The 19166-nt window shown below is 47.8% G+C and overlaps 1 protein-coding gene across 1 annotated transcript in view; it reads right to left on the bottom strand.

Annotated features, from left to right (window-relative positions):
* Window positions 1–326: 326 nt before the first annotated feature.
* ZNF384 (zinc finger protein 384) overlaps window positions 327–19166 on the bottom strand; it is a 30595-nt gene continuing 11755 nt past the window's right edge. The window contains 6 exon segments of the mRNA XM_067545919.1: window positions 327–639; window positions 642–744; window positions 918–1076; window positions 3632–3710; window positions 4501–4683; window positions 5309–5533. Of these exon segments, the coding sequence (XP_067402020.1) occupies window positions 473–639; window positions 642–744; window positions 918–1076; window positions 3632–3710; window positions 4501–4683; window positions 5309–5533 (916 nt within the window). The 3' untranslated portion in view covers window positions 327–472.

The following is a 19166-nucleotide window of genomic DNA, read 5'->3' as shown; positions in this document are numbered from 1 at the left end:
GGCAAACCCTGTCCGAACCTTCAATGCCCTGCTGCCAACGTGCGTCCAAGCCCCTCCGCACACGAACAACCTCTTTCCCTCCCATCCCATCACGTGTGGCCCAGAGGCTGTCTCCTCCTCCAGCCTTCGAGATACGTTTTAAAATTATACAGGAGGCAAAAACGAGGCCTTTCCTCTGTGTGTGTGTGTGTGTGTGAACTCAGAGACTCTTGCATGAGGAGGTGCTCCCATCACAGGTACGGGTCTCTTGCAGGTGGGAGGATCCCCCCTTTGGAGCAGGCTGTTGCACAAGACACCCGTGGAGACAGGCTATCGCTCAAGGGGCTGCCATTAACAGGGTACGCTGCCAGGAGAGGCTGTTGCACAAGGAGAGGCCAGAGGCTGTTGCACAAGAAGGGGCCATTGCACAAGCATTGCCTCTGGGCGCGGGCTATGCACGAGAGGTTTTCTGCTCCCTGGGTCAAGGTGTCTCTTAAGAGCTGGAGAGATGCTCCACCTGGATGGCGCTGGTGCTGACAGTGAGGCAGATGTTCTTGTGGTGCTCTGAAGTCTTGTAAGGGGACAGGTCAAAGGAGCAATGGGATGGAGGGTTGGGGGGGTTAGTGTCTCCAGAAGGGCCCCCCACTGCCCCGCCCCCTGCGGCTGGAAGTGCTGCTGCTGGGAGGCTTGAACTTGGGCCTGAGCCACTTGCTGCTGGGGGTCGGGGATGTTGTGTTTCCGCATGTGCTTCATCAGGTACGTCTCCTGTGCGGGGAAAAAGGCAGGAACCAGGGTGAGACACAGCTCCTGGGAGAGCAGGAACGAGTGAGCCACTGGGGACAGCTCTCCAGACCTCTCCCGCCCAGCACCTCCTCAGGGATGAGGAATAAATCTCTGCCCACCTGAGGGAGTGCTTCCCTGCCTTAGGCCATACTCACCGAGGTGTAGGCCCGGCTGCAGATGGAGCAACTGTAGACCTTGGCGTGCTTCACTGTGTGTGTAGCCAGGTGAACCTCCAGCGAGGCAGCATCTGTGTAAGCGCGATGGCAATTGTGGCACTTGAATGGTTTGTCTTTGTTGTGCTGCCGCCTGTGGGACTGCAGAAGTGAGAGCAGGGGGTGAAGGAAGCGAGGGAGGGGAGGAGAACTGGATGTTAGGTTTGGAGATGTCCCCTCATGAGGTTTGGAGATGTCCCCTCATGACCTATTCCCTCAGGTCACAGGCCTTTTTGTTCCCAATGTCATAGAATCACAGAAGATAGGGTTGGAAGAGACCTCAGGAGGTATCTAGTCCCACCCCCTGCTCAAAGCAGGACCAACCTCAACTAAATCATCCCAGCCAGGGCTTTGTCAAGTCAGGCCTTAAAAACCTCTACGGATGGAGATTCCACCACCTCCCTAGGTAAACCATTCCAGTGCTTCACCGCCCTAGGGAAAAAGATTTTCCTAACAGCCAACCTAGACCTCCCCCACTGCAACTTCAGACCATTGCTCCTTGTTCTGTCATCTGCCACCACTGAGAACAGCCTAGCTCCATCCTCCCTGGAACCCCCTTTCAGGTAGTTAAAGGCTGCTATCAGATCCCACATCACTCTTTTCTTCTGCAGAGTGAACAAGCCTAGTTCCCTCAGCCTCTCCTCATAAGTCACGTGCTTCAGCCCCCTCATCATTTTTGTTGCCAAGTGATGGGCTCCAGGCTCCTTCCTCTGCAAGACACTCAATTCTTGTCTCCCACAATCCCAGTCTCCCTGCTTCTGATTCATTGACTGTATTTGAAGAGGGGAATCTCCCAACCCTCAGCCAGTTCCACCCTGCAGCCGGGAGGCATGGCCTCCCTCTGAGATTGAGGTACAGGGAGAGCCAAACCCACCCCCCCGGGGGGTTGGGACCCAGGAAGACAACGCCTGACCGGAAGCAGGTAGGTGGAGGCCAGGCCTTTAAAACCCAGGCCTGCTCGCTCAGTCAGGGGCCAGCAGCCGAGGGAGAAGGATGCCTCTCCTGTGGTGCTTGAGCCTAGGGCCGTGCCCAACGTCAACCCAGAGGAGAAGCTGCCGGACCATACGAGGGAGACCCCCGGATCCTACGACCCAGAGGAAGGCCTGCCGGAGCTGCCTACTGCCTGGAACCCTAGAGGACCTGCCGGAGTTGCCTACTGCCTGGGGGCCTGAGGACTTGGAGGAACTGCCTTCTGCAGAGGACCCCACACAGTTTCCGGACCTGCTGCCGATTGACGGTGAGGGACTCGTGGGACTCCCATATGCCATCTACCCCAGCGACCCAGAGGGAGACGACGAGCTCCAGGTACTCTAGGGAGAGGGTGGGAGGAAGGAGCCCAGGGAAGCCAACTACGGTCCGGCTGAGCTGACACTTGCTGTGAGTCAGCGCGTTTTGGCCGGAGCCCCGCTGACCCAGTGACGGGGTGTCCCGTCACTGACAGGGCCCTGGGCTGGGACGCAGTGGAGATGGGTGGGCCTGCATCCCCCTCCCCTACCCCGACCTGGGGTTAATACCCGTTGAGCACCAGAGCCTGACCCTTACTGCCTGCCACGCCCTGCCGAAGGCCGGGTATAGACGGCTTACTTGCCCTGCTAAGAGCTAGAGAATGCCGCCGCTCTGCCCTGCCCTGCCCTGGACCATTTCCTCACCCATTCAGGCCACAGACTACTGCTCACCCTACCAAGGGCTCGAGCCTGTGTGTGTTTGCCTGCCTGCCCTCCAGAGGGCTAGGCGATAGACTGCTTCCTCGCCCCGCTGAGGGCTGTTTCCCGCGGCCGTCCCATCCTTGGCTGAGGGCCGGGCCATAGACTGCTGGCACGCCCCATGGGGCAAGAGACTACTCCGCCGAAGGAGCGGCCTGAACCAAGGCTCACCCTGCTGAGGGCCGGAGGCGGTCCCTTTAATTCAGACTCCCCGAAGGGCGTAGGCGCCGGGAGGTGTGGCCTCCTTCTGAGATTGATGCAGAGGAAGAGCCACCGGCGCCGCCCCCTACAGGGGATCCTTTACACACCCCTACTCCTTTCCTGTCCTTCCCCACTCCCATCCCCTTCCCCACGTCCCACATTGCCCTCCAGACCAGGGGCTGTCCTAGGCTCTCACTGCTGCCTGACTCATGGTAGCCCTAGACACAAAACAACTCCTCAACAGTCCCTGTCTCCACCTTCTCTTGGCCCCTTTATTGCCTCGTCCTCCTTGCTATTTATAGCTCCTCCCCATTTGGTATTGCCTACGACCTCCAGAAACGTAAAGAAACCAACGGTCCAGCCCACAACCAGGGCCACCTCTGCTCCCCTTGGTTCCCCAGTGCCTCTCTTTTCCCTGGGCAAATGGGCCGTGCTACCAGCTCTTGTGATTTTACCACCAGTCTCAAGCTGTGGCCGAGTCTCATAAGCTTTCACTAAAAAGAAGTTTCTAGCCCCACAGCTGGGGAGAAAAGTTGGAACACGTGACCCCAGAAGCCAGACAGCCAATGAAAAGAACCCAACCTTCTTCAAAATCTCATGGCTTTATGGGGCTTGACTTGTTTGAACCGTCGGGGTGGCAATGCAGCGCATCTGGAGCAGCCTCCCTGGATTTCTCTGCTCTCCTCCCCTCCCAGCCTCCTCTGCACCCGTCTGCTCCCTCCACTGGGGCTTGGGGTGAGCTCGCACCCTTACCTGCAGGTTGGAGAGCTGGGTGAAAGCCTTTTCACACCCAGGGTGGGCACATTTGTAGGGTCGGTCCCCAGTGTGGATGCTGTCGGAGGAAGAGCACAAATGGGAAGCAGTGAACAGGAAGTCAAAACCGATCTCCATGGCCTGATGCCCTGACCAGATCCCGCAGCCACGCAAGCAGGGATGGGTGCAGTGCTATCTACAGACACTACTCTAGCCTCACTGAGACAAAGGGCCCCTGCTCTGCTCCTGTGCCCAGCGAAGGGAAAAACGGGGGAGATTCCATAGGTCAGGCTAGGTTCAGAGGAGGACATGGGCAAGAGTGACAGGCCAGCTTGGAATCGGGAGCAGTGCCAGCGGAGGTGGCTGAATGTCCAGGCTCTCTGTCCCCAGCATAGGCATCCACATGACCAAGGTGCACCAAGAGAAGATCTACATGCTCCTCCTCAGAGCACACGCCCCATCTCTGCCTCTCACAGTGCCAGGGTGAGATCGCCTAAGATTGACGTTTGTGTCTCTGTGGCCCTTGCAATGCCAGGGAAGCTTCCACACACTCAGTTTCAGTGCCCAACCCCGACGGTGCCAGGCTGGGATCCCCCAGGACCAATGTCTCTCTCTCTCTCTGCGCCCCCCACGGTGCAAGACCAAGGATTCCCCCAGGGCCAGCATGTGCCCACCTCTGCCCTGACGTGGTCAGTGTCTCCTGCGCAGCCTCCACTCCGTCCTCTCGCTGGTGGGCCGCGTCCTCCTGAGGGTGCAGCCTGCCGCATCCCCTGCCCGCCCCCCGCATGCTCGGTGCGCGTGCTCCACATGTGCATGCTGGCGGTGGGGGGCGGGGCCAGGGCCAGGCCCCAGCCTCCTGTGGCCCTTACCGTGTGTGCTGCTGCAGGTGGGAGAGCTGGCGGAAGGCCTTCTGGCAGTAGCGGCAGCTGTAGGGCTTGGCCCCCGAGTGGATGCGGAGGTGCTGGGCCAGGTAGGAGGTGTTGGCGAAGCTCTTGGAGCAGTGAGGACACTTGTGCGGCTTGACAATCGCCGTGTGCAGCTTGGAGTGGACCCTGCCGAAGAGGAGGAGGAGCAGCAGCAGTTGGACACGACCACCGTCTGGCTAGTGCGGATGGAACGAGGGCACAAAGGGGTGGGGACAGCACCACGCTACCTGGCTACACGCAGGAACTCCAGGCGTGGACTGAACCCAGGAGGTCTCAAACCACACTCCAAGGTGTAAGGAACCAAGGTCTGTCTGCACCAGGGGGCCAGAGAGAGGAGTCTGGACTGAGGGGCACTGGCAGAGCTGTGTGTGGGAAGCCCAGGACTGGAATAGCAGAGAGGCTGCAAGATGGGTGGTGGTCCGGGGCAGAGCTGTGTCGGGGGTGAGAGGGAAGCGGACAGCCCTGTACCTACACAAGACTCCCACTGGTAACGTCAGACTCGGGTTCACAGGAAGTATCACCTCTGTTCAGCTGCCCCCTACAACAGGCTGTCCTGACCTTTCCCTCCCGGTCAGTGGCAACACGTCCCATGTGTTTGGGAGCACCACTACAGATCTGGTGTGTGGAGGAGGTACCCAGCCTACGGGAAACAGAGACGTCTCCCCCAGTGACTGCCCCAGCCTAGTGTTTGCAGCATGCTGGGATGACGGCAACATGCAGTGTGCAAGGCCCCAGCCTTCTCCACCCTTACCGTGTGTGCTGCTGCAGGTGGGAGAGCTGGCGGAAGGCCTTCTGGCAGTAGCTGCACGTGTAGGGCTTGGCCCCTGAGTGGATGCGAATGTGCTGGGCCAGGTAGGAGCTGTTGGCGAAGCTCTTGGAGCAGTGAGGACACTTGTGTGGCTTTGTCTCCGTATGGGACTTGGAGTGGATCTGCATCTCCGACTTGGAATAGAACGTCAGCGAACACATCCGGCACCTGGGACCGGGGTGAGGGGAAGAAGAGTGTCACATGGGGCAGGCCCCGACATGTATCAAAATTAACCCAGTGGGGCCCTCACTACCAGAGGCTTAATGTCCAATAGCAGGGAAAGGATAGTCCTTCTGTGTGTCTCTGGGAGACCCTCACTTGGGATACTTTGTGCTCATCTATGGGCCCCTCAATCTCAGAATGAGGGACAGATTGGGGAAGATCAGAGAAAAGCCACAGACACACTCCAGAGACCAGGCAGGTCAAATTCTTGGGAGAGTCCGAGCCAAATCCACTTAGCTTAGCAAAGAGATGAGAAAGGGAAGATAAGATAGCACTCTAGATGCAGATAGGTATGGTGGGAATAGAAATAATAATTCCCAGACAAAAAACTTTGTTCATCTATTATTTATTTGTCAAAAAAAAAAAAAAAAAAAAAAAAAAAAAAAAAAAGAAGACAGAACACCTGAGATTTCCAGGTCAAAGTTCGACTTCACAATAAAAGCTGACCAGCAAGCGCTGGAAAGTCTGCAAAAGCAGTTAAGATCACCGCCACCTGCGCTCTGCCCCCTTTCTGGGGAAGTTATTGTACCTGTACAGTCTGTGCAGAATGTTGAAAATGAGAAGAACAGAGAATGCTTTTATAACTGGTTTCACACATGCGCCTTGAACACCAGACATGCTTCATCACCTCGTGCTTTTATTGTTTCCATGTCATTGTGGTATTTCATTATATTGTTCTAGGAGTTTGGACACGTTATGCCTATGGTCAGATGTATATCCGGGGGCTCTCTGAACAGGGAGAAAGGATTGACCTGTCTGCTATGTATTAGAAATTGATAAAGAAAGGTTTTTCCCCCAAGGACTGCATGTGGCTGCAAGACACCGCTGTCTAATTAAAGCGTGTCAAAGTTTTAATGATTGCTAGTACGATGGAAAGGAAAGGCTAAGTCTCTGCTACTCTGCAGGGTGCCACTACAGGGGCAGAGTTACATTTGTTGTGGCCTTAATTATTCATTTGCAGACTTTTCAGTGTTTTGTGGGATTTTAGCACAATGGATTGTGCACATAGAATGTGCACTTGGAACGTCGAGGCTAATGGTCGAGAAAACTGAAATGCCACCTACAGGATTTTTGACTAACCCAAAAATTATTCCAAACTTCACTCCAGATTGATGACTTTTTTTTTTGTCTGGGAATTTCCTTAAAGTGTTTAAAAATTGCTTAGTGACAGGAGTCCCAGTAGATACTGGGAGCCAGAGGGGGCTGGAACCCATTCTTCTCAGATATCCTCTCAAATTCACAGGGCTTTTTCCTCTCCCCCCAGGCAATCACTTTCTCCTCCTGCATTTGTGTCCACCACCACCCACCACATCATGGCTATTCATACTGGGGCCATGTGACCTTTATGAAATACACATCAGTTTGATTAATATATGTAATACACAAATACATTTATCCAACACTTACCTGGCACCTCCATATACCCTACCCAGCCATGTCTTCATTCCAAGTCCTGTTGTAGATACCTATCATTGCTCAGAGCTCTTCCCCCCCACCCCCCCACCATTGATTAACTCCCTTTTTCAATCATTCCCACATTCATCTTTCCCTGCTTCTCATCCAACCTTTTTTCCAGATCCCAGCACAAATGCATGCATCCAAATAATGCATTGATACAGCACTCAGAGATCTAACTCACCCACTGCCTGAGTGCACCTTTATCTTTTCAAGCAAAGTTACATAACTCCTCAGACAATCGTAGCATCAGTGCTCTCCAGCACCAACAGTGGAAGAAGTTTTGAGTGTCAACATGAAGCTGTTTTGAGGATATGAGGATCCAAAAAAAGCATCAGAATGATTTCCAAGAACTGAAAGCTCATTTATTAACCCAAATATCTTCAAACGCTTTGTCCAATTTGCCCCAAACTTTTCAAAGAGTTTCAACCCTGGACTGTGACATTTTGGGTGATTTTTTGTGTCATATTTACAAGATGGCTGACTATATCCTTGAAAGCAGCAATGCTGAAAAGAACAACCAGCTGAACATGAGCTCCCACTGCAATGCTGTGGCTAGGACGACTAACGTGACCCGTGGCTGGGAAATATCAGGTAGGTGTGGGAAATACCTGGGTAGCAGTAAATATTCTCTCCAAACAGCACTGGAGAGACCATCACTGGAATATCATGTCCAGTTCTGGTATCCAGACTTCAAAAATGATGTTGAAAAAACTGAAAAGAGCACAGAGAAGGCTACAAGAAAGATTCAAGTTGGGGAAAACCTGCCTACCTCAGAGACTGAAGGAGTCTGAAGTATTAGCTTGTTTCAAAGCTTAGACTAAGAGGTGACTTGGTCACTGTCTCTAAGTAACTACCTGGGTGAAAATATGCAATAGTAGAGGACCCTTTAATGGAGCAGACAAATGCATAATGAGATCCCATGGCTGGAAGCAGAAGTTCGAAAAATTCTAACTGGAAACAAGACAAATTTTCAACAGTAAGGGTATTTTATCACTGGAACAACTTCTTAAGGGATGGCGCAGATATTCTGTCACTTGGAATCTCACGACTGGAGGCCAGATTTTTAGGTGTGCTCGGTGCCCAGCTGCTCCCTTTTGAAAATCTGGCCTTAGATGTCTTTCTAACAGATCTGGTCCAGTTTAAACACAAGTTAATGGATTTGATGCAGGAGGTCTGAATGGATGATCACAACAGTCCCTTTCGGACTTAAAAATCTCTGAATATTGACACAGTAGCAAATCTAAATGACATCATTCACCGCATTCCCTTTAGCAATGTTGATGGCTTTTTTTATAACATTATAAGTTTGCCTGCCAGGTTTCTTTCTGAATTCCCACTGAGGACCAGCATTCAGAGATCTCTTACTTTCCAGAAGTCTAGATGAGCACTCACAATAAAAAGTCTCCAACTGTTTAAAGCTTTTCAACCCAAAGGAGCACTTTAAAAAAATTGTTCGGAAACTCTGACAAAACTCAGTTCTGGCTGTTCTGGTTCCGATTTTTCCTTTTTTTTTTTTTTTAAAAAGGCACTTTGTATATGTTAAAAACAACAACTTGGCTCCCAGATGTGTGTGTGAAAAACTCAGAACTAAATTACTGAGGGAGGCATTCTCTAATTAAGAGTAAAAAACAGTTACTAACCTGTTCAGTAACTGCTGTCCTTCAAGATGTGGTGCACACGTCCACTCCACTCTTGGTTTTGGTGCTCCCAATGCACGGCCGTTGGAAACGTTTTCCTTCAGCAGTACCCATTGGATGGCTTCAGCTCCCTCTGTTGTTGCCTGCCAGTGCATGCAGGTATAAAAGGCGGTGCCGCCCCTAGTCCGCCTCTGTTCCTTCTTGCCAGAACTCTGATGCAGAGGGGCAGGGGGTAGGCTGTGGAGTGGACATGTGCAACACATCTCGAAGAACAACAGTTACTGAACATGTTGGTAACTGGTTTTTCTGCTTTGAGTGATGGCACATGTGCAGGCCACTCTGGGTGACTCTCAAGCCGTGACAACAAGAGTTTATTTAAATAAAAGACTGGAGAACAACTTGTTCGACTGTAGCATCATCTCTGGAGCCCTGAGCAACAGCATCCTCAGAGGCAAACATGTGGAACGAGGACCAGGCTGCCACTCTACAGATAGCCACAACTGGAACATGTGCCAGAAAACCCACTGAGGTCGACTGCGATCCCGTCAAATGAGCTGTGACTCTGCTAAGCAGGGGTGACATTAGCCAGGTCATAGCGCATGTGCATACAGGAGGCTATCCAAAAAGAAATTCTCTGCGTGGAGACTGGTTGTCCTTTTATTCTGTCTGCCCCCACTACGAACAGTTAGGAGGACTTATGGAAGTGCCTGGTTCTGTCCCAGAAGAACCCCAGAGTTCTCCTGACATCCAGCGTATATAAACGCTCATCTCCCCTGCTTGAATGTGGCTTTGGGTAGAATACAGGAAAATAAATTGGCTAGTTGATATGGAAAGATGACACCACCTTTGGGATGTACTTTAGATGAGGATGTAGGTAAACCTTGTCCTTAGAGAAGATCATACAGAGAGACCCAGACATTAAGGCAATGCTTCTCTCCTACTCTTCTGGCCAAGGTGATAGGCAACCAAAAATGCCACACCTGTGTTGAGAGATGCAACAGAGAGCTAGTAGCGAAATGCTCAAACAGTGGACCAAAAAATCTTGACAACATTAAATATAGATCCCACAGGGGAACAGGGTGTCTTGCACCTGCAGATATAATTTGACTAGGCCTTTCAAAAACCTTATGAACATGCCGTTAAAGAAAATGGAGCAATTATCCACTTTAAGGTGAAATGCTGCAACAGCTGGGGCTTCAAGTACAATAAGTAGTCCAGAATATATTGAACCGAAGAACAGGACAATGATACCACTTACTGGTGAGACAAGATGGAAGATCTTCACCACTTAGATAGGTAAGTAACTCTTGTAGAATGCTATCAACTATTTAGCAGGATTTCTTAAGCCTCTTTCAAGCAAGACCTCTCTCTAATATCTAGCCATGGAACATCCAAGCAGTTAAATGAATGGATTAGAGGCTCGGGTGCAGTAGGCAACCATGATCTTGGGAGATCAGGTCCGAGTCTAGTGGAAGTGAGATTGAAGGATTCACTGACAATGCCAGGAGAGTGGAGAACCAGCACTGGTGGGCCCATACTGGGGATGCAAGTATGACTCTGGCCTCAACCTGTTTTATCTTATCTTTAGTAATGCCACGTGAATAAGAGGGATTGGTGGAAAAGCAAAGAAACCTGCCTGACCACTGTAGCAAAACCACATCTGTCTGGGAACCCGGGCTGTGACTTTATAGGAAACAGAACTGCTGACCCTTTCTGTTGGTTCTTGACACAAACAGGTCTAACTGGGGAAACCCAGCGATGGAAGATGTGATAGATGGCCACATCTGGACAAAGAGACCACTTGTGGTGATGTGTAAACCATCAGCTCAGGCAATCTGCTAAATTGTTTTGGACCCCCAGGAGGTAAGAAGCTTCTAGATCTATCAAGTTGGCAATGCCACGCTCCCAAAGCAGAGAAGCCTCTTGGCAGAGTAGAGAAGAGCGGACTCTTCCATGCTGGCTGAGGTAGAACATTGCTGCTTTGTTCTCTGTGGGGACTAACAGGCTATTTCCCTTGATCTGTGGCAGAAACACTCGGCACGCCAGTCTGACAGCTTTCACCTCTCTCACGCTGATGTGTAAAGCTAAGTCCTCTGGGGACAATAAACCCTGAGTCTGTAGAGAACCCAGATGGGCCACCCACCCAAAGGCAGATGCAGGCATCACTAATGTGAGCATCTGTTGTGGGCCGGCAAAGGGAACACCTACACATGTGTTGGTTGGATCTGTCCACCAATCTAGGGAAGCGAGGACATGGGAAGTCACCCTCACCATCAAATCTAGATGACGACAGTTCAGCAAATAGACTGATGCCAGTCAAACTTATAGAATTTGAGGGCACAGTTTGGCATATTGAACCATGTAAATGCAGGTGGTCATATGCCCCAAAAGCCTCAAGTGGTTTTGTGCTGTTGTGACCAAGTGAGCTTCCTTATCTATAACAATTGATCGAATTGCCTGAAACCTTGAGTCTGGAAGAAAAGCTCTGGGGGCTTGAGTAGAGTCCAGAACAGCCCTCTAAACTGTATCCTCCGGATCGGGGAGAAAAGAGACTTGTCTGCATTAACTAGCAAGCCCAGTGCACTGAATATTGACTGGATCAGCGATACACTGCACTGTACCTGCAGTCTGGATCGGCCCTTGACAAGCCAGACATCCAGGCAAAGGTAAACTTGAACTCCTGATTTTCTTAGGAGTGCAGCTACTGCCATAACTTCTGCAAAGACTCAGGGAGCTGCTGGCAGGCCATAGTATGGTGAACTGGTAATGATTTTGACTTACCAGAAATCTGAGGAACGAATTGTGAGTTTGGTTGACTGCCACATAGAAGCAGACATCTTTAAAGTTGAGGGCAGCATACTAATCTCCTCCCTGGATTGTGGGGACAATAGAAGTTAGTTTTGCATGGTTACCCTATCTTTTTAAAGAATTGTTGAGCTGACACAGGTCTAAAATTGGTCTCTCTCTCTCTCTTTCACACCCCCACCCCCAGCCACCCCCTTTGCTTTTGGGATTAGGAAATAGAGGGAATAAAATCTCTTCCCTCTGAGACACTGTGGAGCTCCTCTAAGGCCCCCATGGAAGGAGAGATTGTAGCTCATGGAGGAGGAGTTCCTCATGAGAGTGGTCCCTAAAACGGGACACTGAGGGAGGGATAGAAACAAACTGAAGGGTATATCCCAACCACCTCCATAGCGCTCAAGACTCACTGCTCCTGGAACCAAGTACTGAGGAAATGGGACAGAGTGTTTGCGAAAGTGGGGAAATTTGGGTCTGGAGAGATGGAGACTGGTATGGCAACCTCGACAGGCCCACCAATATGACTGTTTGTCACTCTCTGGGTGTCTTGAAGGGCTGAAGCCAAAGCAGCAGGAGAGTGAGGCCTGTGCCTATAACCCCTGGACTTCTTTTTTTGACAGGTCCTGTCAAAGAGGTGGAGTGGAAAAATGGTGCAGCTGCAGAGGTCTATAGTGTTTTCTGACGTGTACAAACCTAAGAACTTTAAGATAGCCCTTGAGTCCTTCAGCCCGTGGAGCCTGCTGGTCTGAGAGCAGAGAAGGACTCTCAAAAGGCAAGTCTTGTCTAGTATTCTGGATTTCGTAGGGAAGACCACAGAAGCCATGGTTCTAGCTGTTGGGACTGCTGCATCCAGCCCAGCCTGCGGCGATGTTCTCGCTACGAGTCTGTCCTCATTCACCAAGGAAGAGAATTCCTGCCTAGCACTCTCAGGAAGCAATACTTTGAACTTCTCCACGCAGCCCCTTAAATGAAAATCATACTAGCCGCCAGCCCAGCCTGTTGGCTGGCCATTCAAAACTGCAGTGCCACAGTTGAATAAATCTTCTGCCCAAACAAGTCAAATCTCTTTGGGTCCTTTGATTCGGGGGTGGCAGCCTGATGCCCGTCACACACTCTCATTAGCCACTAACACTGCTGGAGGCAGGTGGGAGTAAAGATATTACGGAGTTGGGAGGGCATGGAGTACTTTAACTCTGCCCACTTTGAAATGGGAGGCAATGAAGGGTCTGCCAAGGAGCCTTCAAAGGCTCCAGTATTGCCTCATTAACTGGCAGTGCCACCCTAGAGGGACCAGCCCCTAATAAAATGTCAATCAGACAACGTGAGGACTTCCTGACCTTCTCAATCCTGAATGCCCAAGTCTGAAGTCACCCTCTCACAATTCCTGATAAGCTTGAAAGTCACCAGAAGGGGTGAACTGTCTGAGGAAACCACCTCATCTGGAGAGTACAAGGAAGAGGCCAAGACTGAAGGTGGTTGAATTTCTTCCACAAGCTGTTCCTCTGCTTCCAGCACCTCTTCTTGAGGCTCATGGCCAGGCCCACTACTGGACACTATACTCCTCCATTCTAGGTTTGAATTCCTGGTCTTTCATGTGTGCTTCACACACGCACTTAAAGACTGTGTCGGTCACTCACTGGCATAGTTTTTGAGCAAGAAGCACACTACTAGAAGCCCGGTGACCAGGAAATGCCTTGGTGCTGGCAGCAGACCCCCGACATGAGGAAACAACATTTTTTAAACAATTAAAACTTTCTAGCTATAATAACTATAACTACCACATACACAGTTGAGAGAAAACCATTCTGGCAATGAACAGGGGTTTCCACGACTGTCACTGGCAGGAAGAAGGAAATCGGGCACGGGCCGCTCTGCCCTTTATACCTTCACGCACTGGTGCGTGGCAGCAGAGGGTGCTCAAGCTGCCCTACAGGTACCACTGAGGGAAAATATTTCTGATAGCTATGTGCTGGGCTCACAGAAAACAGGAGCGGAATGCACATGTGCAATCACAGGAAGACCTGTTTCCATTATAAGAGTCTCTGTCACTTAGACAAAAAGAAACTGATCAGCTGGAAATTTTGCATGTGTGACCCTTGGCTAGTAGACAAGTTTGTGCGGAAATCGTAAAGAGTTAATTAATTTTAAGAAATAGGATGTTTTTCACTTTAGGAAAAGTTTTCAAAAATATTTTTGCAACAAATGTTACGCATCAGAGTAGTGTGGCCTAGTTTGTTCATTCTGTTTGTTTGTTCTGCTTTCCTCACCAAGGTCCAGGGCCTTACAGGAGTTGGCTATTAGTTCTTGTATTGTGGCTTTTCATCTATAAATCTAGGAAAGTTTTACAGAAAGGTCAGCATCATCCTCATCATACAGAAACTGAGGCACAAGAGGTGAACGAAAGCACTTGCCCAAAGTTACACAGCGGTGGTACTTCCAGACAGTTCCCAGTCACAGACCTGAATCAATGTGTCTCTCAGAGTATGTAGCAACACCTGCAGTCAAGACTACTGAAGGGATTTCCTTTAGTCTTTCCACTATTTATAGCTTTGTCAAATGCTCACCTTAAAGCCAGAAATTCTCCAGGTTGGTCCCTGCCCAAGGGATGGGTTTTTTTTTTGTTTTGTTTTTTTAAGTCAGTCTGAAAATGATTTTGCCATATCTTCAGAATAAAATCATTTAAAAAAGAATGTGATTTAATTTAAAAGGCTTTCTGGCACCTGAGTAGAAGCGGGTAGAAACGATGCTGAGGAAAGAAATTATTCCTAGGTCACATGTCCTTTTGGCATGTGGGTGAAACTCTGTCTGCATTTAGCAGTTACAACCATTCATCCGCGCTATATTTAAAATAATTCCTGGGTTTCTTGGTAAACAACCATTTCCTGCTATTCTAATACCACCACATATGGGAGTGTAACAATTTTGTATGGAATTCTAGATTGTACTAAAGGAGTTGGAGAATTCTGCAATAAGGCAGTGCTCCGTATTCCAGATAGCTTCATATTACGTGGGAACAGGAACTGTCTTAATGAATAAGCCCAATGGTCCACCTAATCCAGTGCCCTGTATCCAACAGCCACCAGCACCAGATGCTTCAAAGGAAGATGCAAACAGCCACCTTGCGGGCAATAATGGAATAACCTGCCCAAACGGGAAGTTTCTTTTTAACTCCAAGCAGTGTTTGGCTTAAGCCTGAAGCTACAGGAGTTATCTACCTTTAAAAGAAATGTGTATTTATTATATACACACAAACGTAATTGACTACTGATATTCATTACCCTATTGAGACCAAGAGCTTAGCCGTATTCAAAACAGGTTGGAGATTTATATGGATAATGAAATCCACAGTTACCTTAGGCAAGAAAACAATTTCCTTTTATAATTTTTGAATTTGCTGCCTCTCAATTTCATTGAAGGTCTCCTTGCTCTTTTATTATGAGAAAAGTTAAATAAGAGCATCTCAGTCAACCTTTTTTCTACTCCATTCATTAGTTTGATTCCTTTCTCTCCTCTCTGAACCGTCCCAATCTTTCCAATCTCCCCAAGCCTCTAATCATTTTTACTCCATCTCTGAACCACCAATATTTTACTATATCTGTTTTGAGACGGCAGCCCAGAAATTGCAGGTGAGGGTACTCAAAACATTTATACAATGACATAATATTCCCAGAATTATTTCCCACCCCCTGCATGTTTTCTAACACTGTTTAGGTTTTTTTCCACTGGTGTTGCACTTTGTAGACTTTCAATAAAAATTTATTCTCAGTAGGGTCCAGGTCTTTTTCCTGAGTGGTTAGAGTTAATTTAGTTCTCAACATGTGAAGGACAAATTACTCCTTCCAGTGTGCAGTACCACGTACTTGTCAACAATGAATTTCATTTGAAATGTTATTCTTTTTAAAAAAATAACAGTAGAGGAGGAGCCCTCACCTGTAAGTAAGAATGGATGTGCTGTCCCTGTAAGTCTGGGTGACTGTGACACTATCTTCAAGAACACAACTACACCTATATCCATGAGACCCCGGTCTCATCTGGTGCCCAGGGAGAAACAACTGAACTGTATTTTTTCCCCGCACTGTTCAATTAACAGTTCCTCTGTCTCACTCTTAGGGTACTGTTTAACTGTGTGAGGCAAGAGGCCTGCAGAAATACAACCAAGTAATAATGAACTATTGTAATACAGATGTGCAAGGATTTTGATTCAAGTGCTTAACCATGCAGTTTATTGTATTTAGTTATTAAATCCAGTTTTTACGTGATCCCAAGAACTATGGAGTTCCTAATGTCCCTCTGGGTCTGGTATGGGCTTTAGGAAGTCAGCTTGAATCAAGCTTATATATACAGAATAGTACTTTATAAGGAGGAAATAACAGCATTGAAGATTAAAAATAACTAATAGCTGAAAACCAGAAAACTCAGAGGTTACTCTTTAAGAACAAAATTGGGAATAGAGAAATGCAAAATAAAAGTAGCCTAAGCAACTTAACTGTCTCCCAAGCCACCTTCATTCAAACTGAAGACTGAATTTTATGCTTGCACATGGCGGCACACGTATCGTATCAGTGTTCTTTACTACATATCCTCCTAATTGTACATATTATCAAATCTGTATGTGTCAGCTACACCCAGCTAGCCATCCAGCCATGTCCAGTCCTCCGATCACCTTTGTATCAAGCTGGCTTGAACAAGACCTTACAATACCCTACATCACCTTCCCCACAAGACAGCAACACTAATGCCTGCCTGCTTCCTGTAAAAACAGCAGCGACTTGCCCAATACCTATGCTGTCTTCTCACTACTGAGCAATCACATCAGTTGCTGGAAACTTCAAACATATTAACCCTTTTCTGTTTGCATTTGGTTGGACTCCTTGGGGCTACAGACACCGTAGAACAGTTGTATCATCCCAGTCCAACTAGATACATCCTGCCACAAAGTCAGGAGAATGTGAGCCAACATTCCTAGCTTAGATAAGAAGGCTGTAGGTTTCTGAAAGTCCCCGGATAAAGCCTCCAACTACAGCAGTCAGAATGTCATCTTACTACACTGATGCTGATGACAGACATCTACAAGGCTTGAAAACTCCATTTGTTTGTAAGTGGTGAATGAGGAGGACCCATGACTGCAGAATTTAAGCTCTCAATTATTTAAAAAGGTAAGTATCTGTGTGTTGTGCCTGTCATCCTAGCATCAGAGTTCTGCATTTGAACTGCCCCAATCATCATCTGACTTGACATATGTGACTCAGGTTATTAATGTAGTGCCACTTTCCTGAGTCTCTAGACAGCCAGTTCTGGTCACTGCTGCTATTCAGAGCTTTGCTAAGTAGCAGAACAATACATTGAAATTAACCACCACTCCTGTCAGCTCAGGGCTGTTATTCAGAACCCCTGCCTGTGACAATGAAACTTATGAAGATATCAATTTTACAGTCCTGGGTTGCTTTGGAAAGCTCTGGAAGAGGCTTCTAACCTATAAGGCGTACACAACTAAATTAGGTGGCAAAAACCCTGAATTTCTAACATCTTGCAGATTTGTGTATTGATGTCACAGATGTCTGCAGGGGAAGCTATAGGGCTTGGGCAGCCACGTAGAATATCTAGGGTTTTTAGCATGCAGGAAACTGTGGGGAGCAACGTGGATTTCCTGCACTCAGGTGGCAATTGATACAGAAGAGGCCATTAGATCATCCTCTTTGTTAGACAACCGTGCCTCATTTTTAACTTAAATTAGTCTGCCTTCAATTTCCAGCCACTGGGCCCTAGTCATGTCTTTCTTCACTAGATTTAAGAGACCTTCAGTACCCAGTATATTCTCCCATCATGATCAAATTACCTCTAGATTTTCTTCTGGATAAAATGAACAGATTGAGCTCTAAGTTTCTCACTGTAAGGCATTTTTCCCCAGCTCTCAAATCATTTTTGTGGCCCTTCTCCAAACACTCAACATCCTAAGGTTTTTTCCCCCAACATCCCTTTCAAAGTGTGGACACTAGAACTGGATGCAGTATTCTAGAATCAGTCTCACCAATATCGTACACAGAAGCAAAACCACTTCCCTTCTCCAGCTCACTACTCTTCTGCTTATACATAGAATCATAGAAGATTAGAGTTGGAAGGGACCTCAGAAGGTATCTAGTCCAACCCCCTGCTCAAAGCAGGACCAACCCCAACTAAACCACCCCAACCAAGGCTTTGTCAAGCTGCACCTTAAAAACCTATAAGGATGGAGATTCCACCATCTCTCTAGGTAACCCATTCCCGTGCTTCACCACCCTCCTGGTGAAAAGGTTTTTCCTAATATCCAACCTACACCTCCCCCACTGCAACTTGAGACCGTTGCTCCTAGTTCTGCCATCTACCACCACTGAAAACAGCTTTCCAAAAAATTCAACCTGAGGCAGCAACCAGCATAGAAAATTTCAACCCAAATGGTTGAAGTCTGGCAAACTTGTAGGCAACTGTCTTCCAGTGGGAAGCATTTATCTATAATAAAACATTCTATTTTAAAATAAGAAAGCGTGGTTGTAATCTGCTGGTAGATTTGCTGCAAGTAGAATGTGCACAATTGTGAGTTTGTGCTGAGGAGTTATCAGACAGAGACATCCCTTAGGTGAAGATCTATTAATGGGGATTCTCTATATCCTAAGATGAAAGAAAGGATGGAAGTTGATAAAGTACAGGTAGTAATTGAAGAGAAACAGTCAAATGAAAAAGAGTCCCATTCAATTACATCACATAATGGCAGACAGCTAAAATATCACAAATTTTGTAAGTGCTTGTATACAAATGCTAGAAGTCTAAATACTAAGACAAGTGAACTTGAGTGCCTGGTATTCAATCAGGACAGCGATATAATAGGCATCACAGGAGCTCGATGGAATGAAGATAATCAATGGGACACAGAAATACCAGGATACAAAATTTATAGAAATGACAAAGTGGATCATGCTGGACGGGGAGTGACACTATACGTGAAAGAAAGCATAGAGTCAAATATAGTAAAAATCTTAAATGAACCAAACTAGAGCACAGAATCACTATGGATAGAAATTCCATGCTTGAATAATAAGCATATAACAGTAGTAATATACTACAGACACCCTGTGAAATGTTCAGGGAGATTAGAGGTTATAAAAATAGAAAACTCAGTAATAATGGGGGGATTTCAACTATCCATATATTGACTGGGTACATGTCACCTCAGGACGAGATGCAGAGATAAAGTTTCTGGACACCATAAATGACTGCTTCTTGGAGCAGCTAGTCCTGGAATCCACAAAGAGAGAAGCAGTTCTTGATTTAGTCTTAAGGGAAACACAGGATGTGGTCCAAGAGGCAAATATAGCTGAACCGCTCAGTAACAGCAAATTATTAAAATGTACACCAAAGAAGCCCACCACAGTAGCATTTAGCTTCAGAGAGGGGAACTACACAAAAATGAGGAAGCTAGTGAAACTGAAATTAAAACAGTCACAAGAGTGAAATGTCTGCAAGCTGCATGGAAATTTTTTAAAAACACCATAATAAGAGGCTCAACTTAAATGTATATCCCAAATTAAAAAACATACTAAAAGCACCAAAAAGTGCCACCGTGGCTAAACAAAGTAAAAGAAGCAGTTGGAGGCAAAAAGGCATCCTTTAAAAAGTGGAAGTTAAATCCTACTGAGGAAAATAGAAAGGAG

This window comes from Emydura macquarii, unplaced genomic scaffold (assembly GCF_026122565.2).
Source record: "Emydura macquarii macquarii isolate MOO-44397 ecotype Brisbane River unplaced genomic scaffold, CSIRO-AGI_Emac_v2 contig_1119, whole genome shotgun sequence".
NCBI lineage: Eukaryota > Metazoa > Chordata > Testudines > Chelidae > Emydura > Emydura macquarii.
This window is presented reverse-complemented; position numbering and strand designations above follow the sequence as displayed.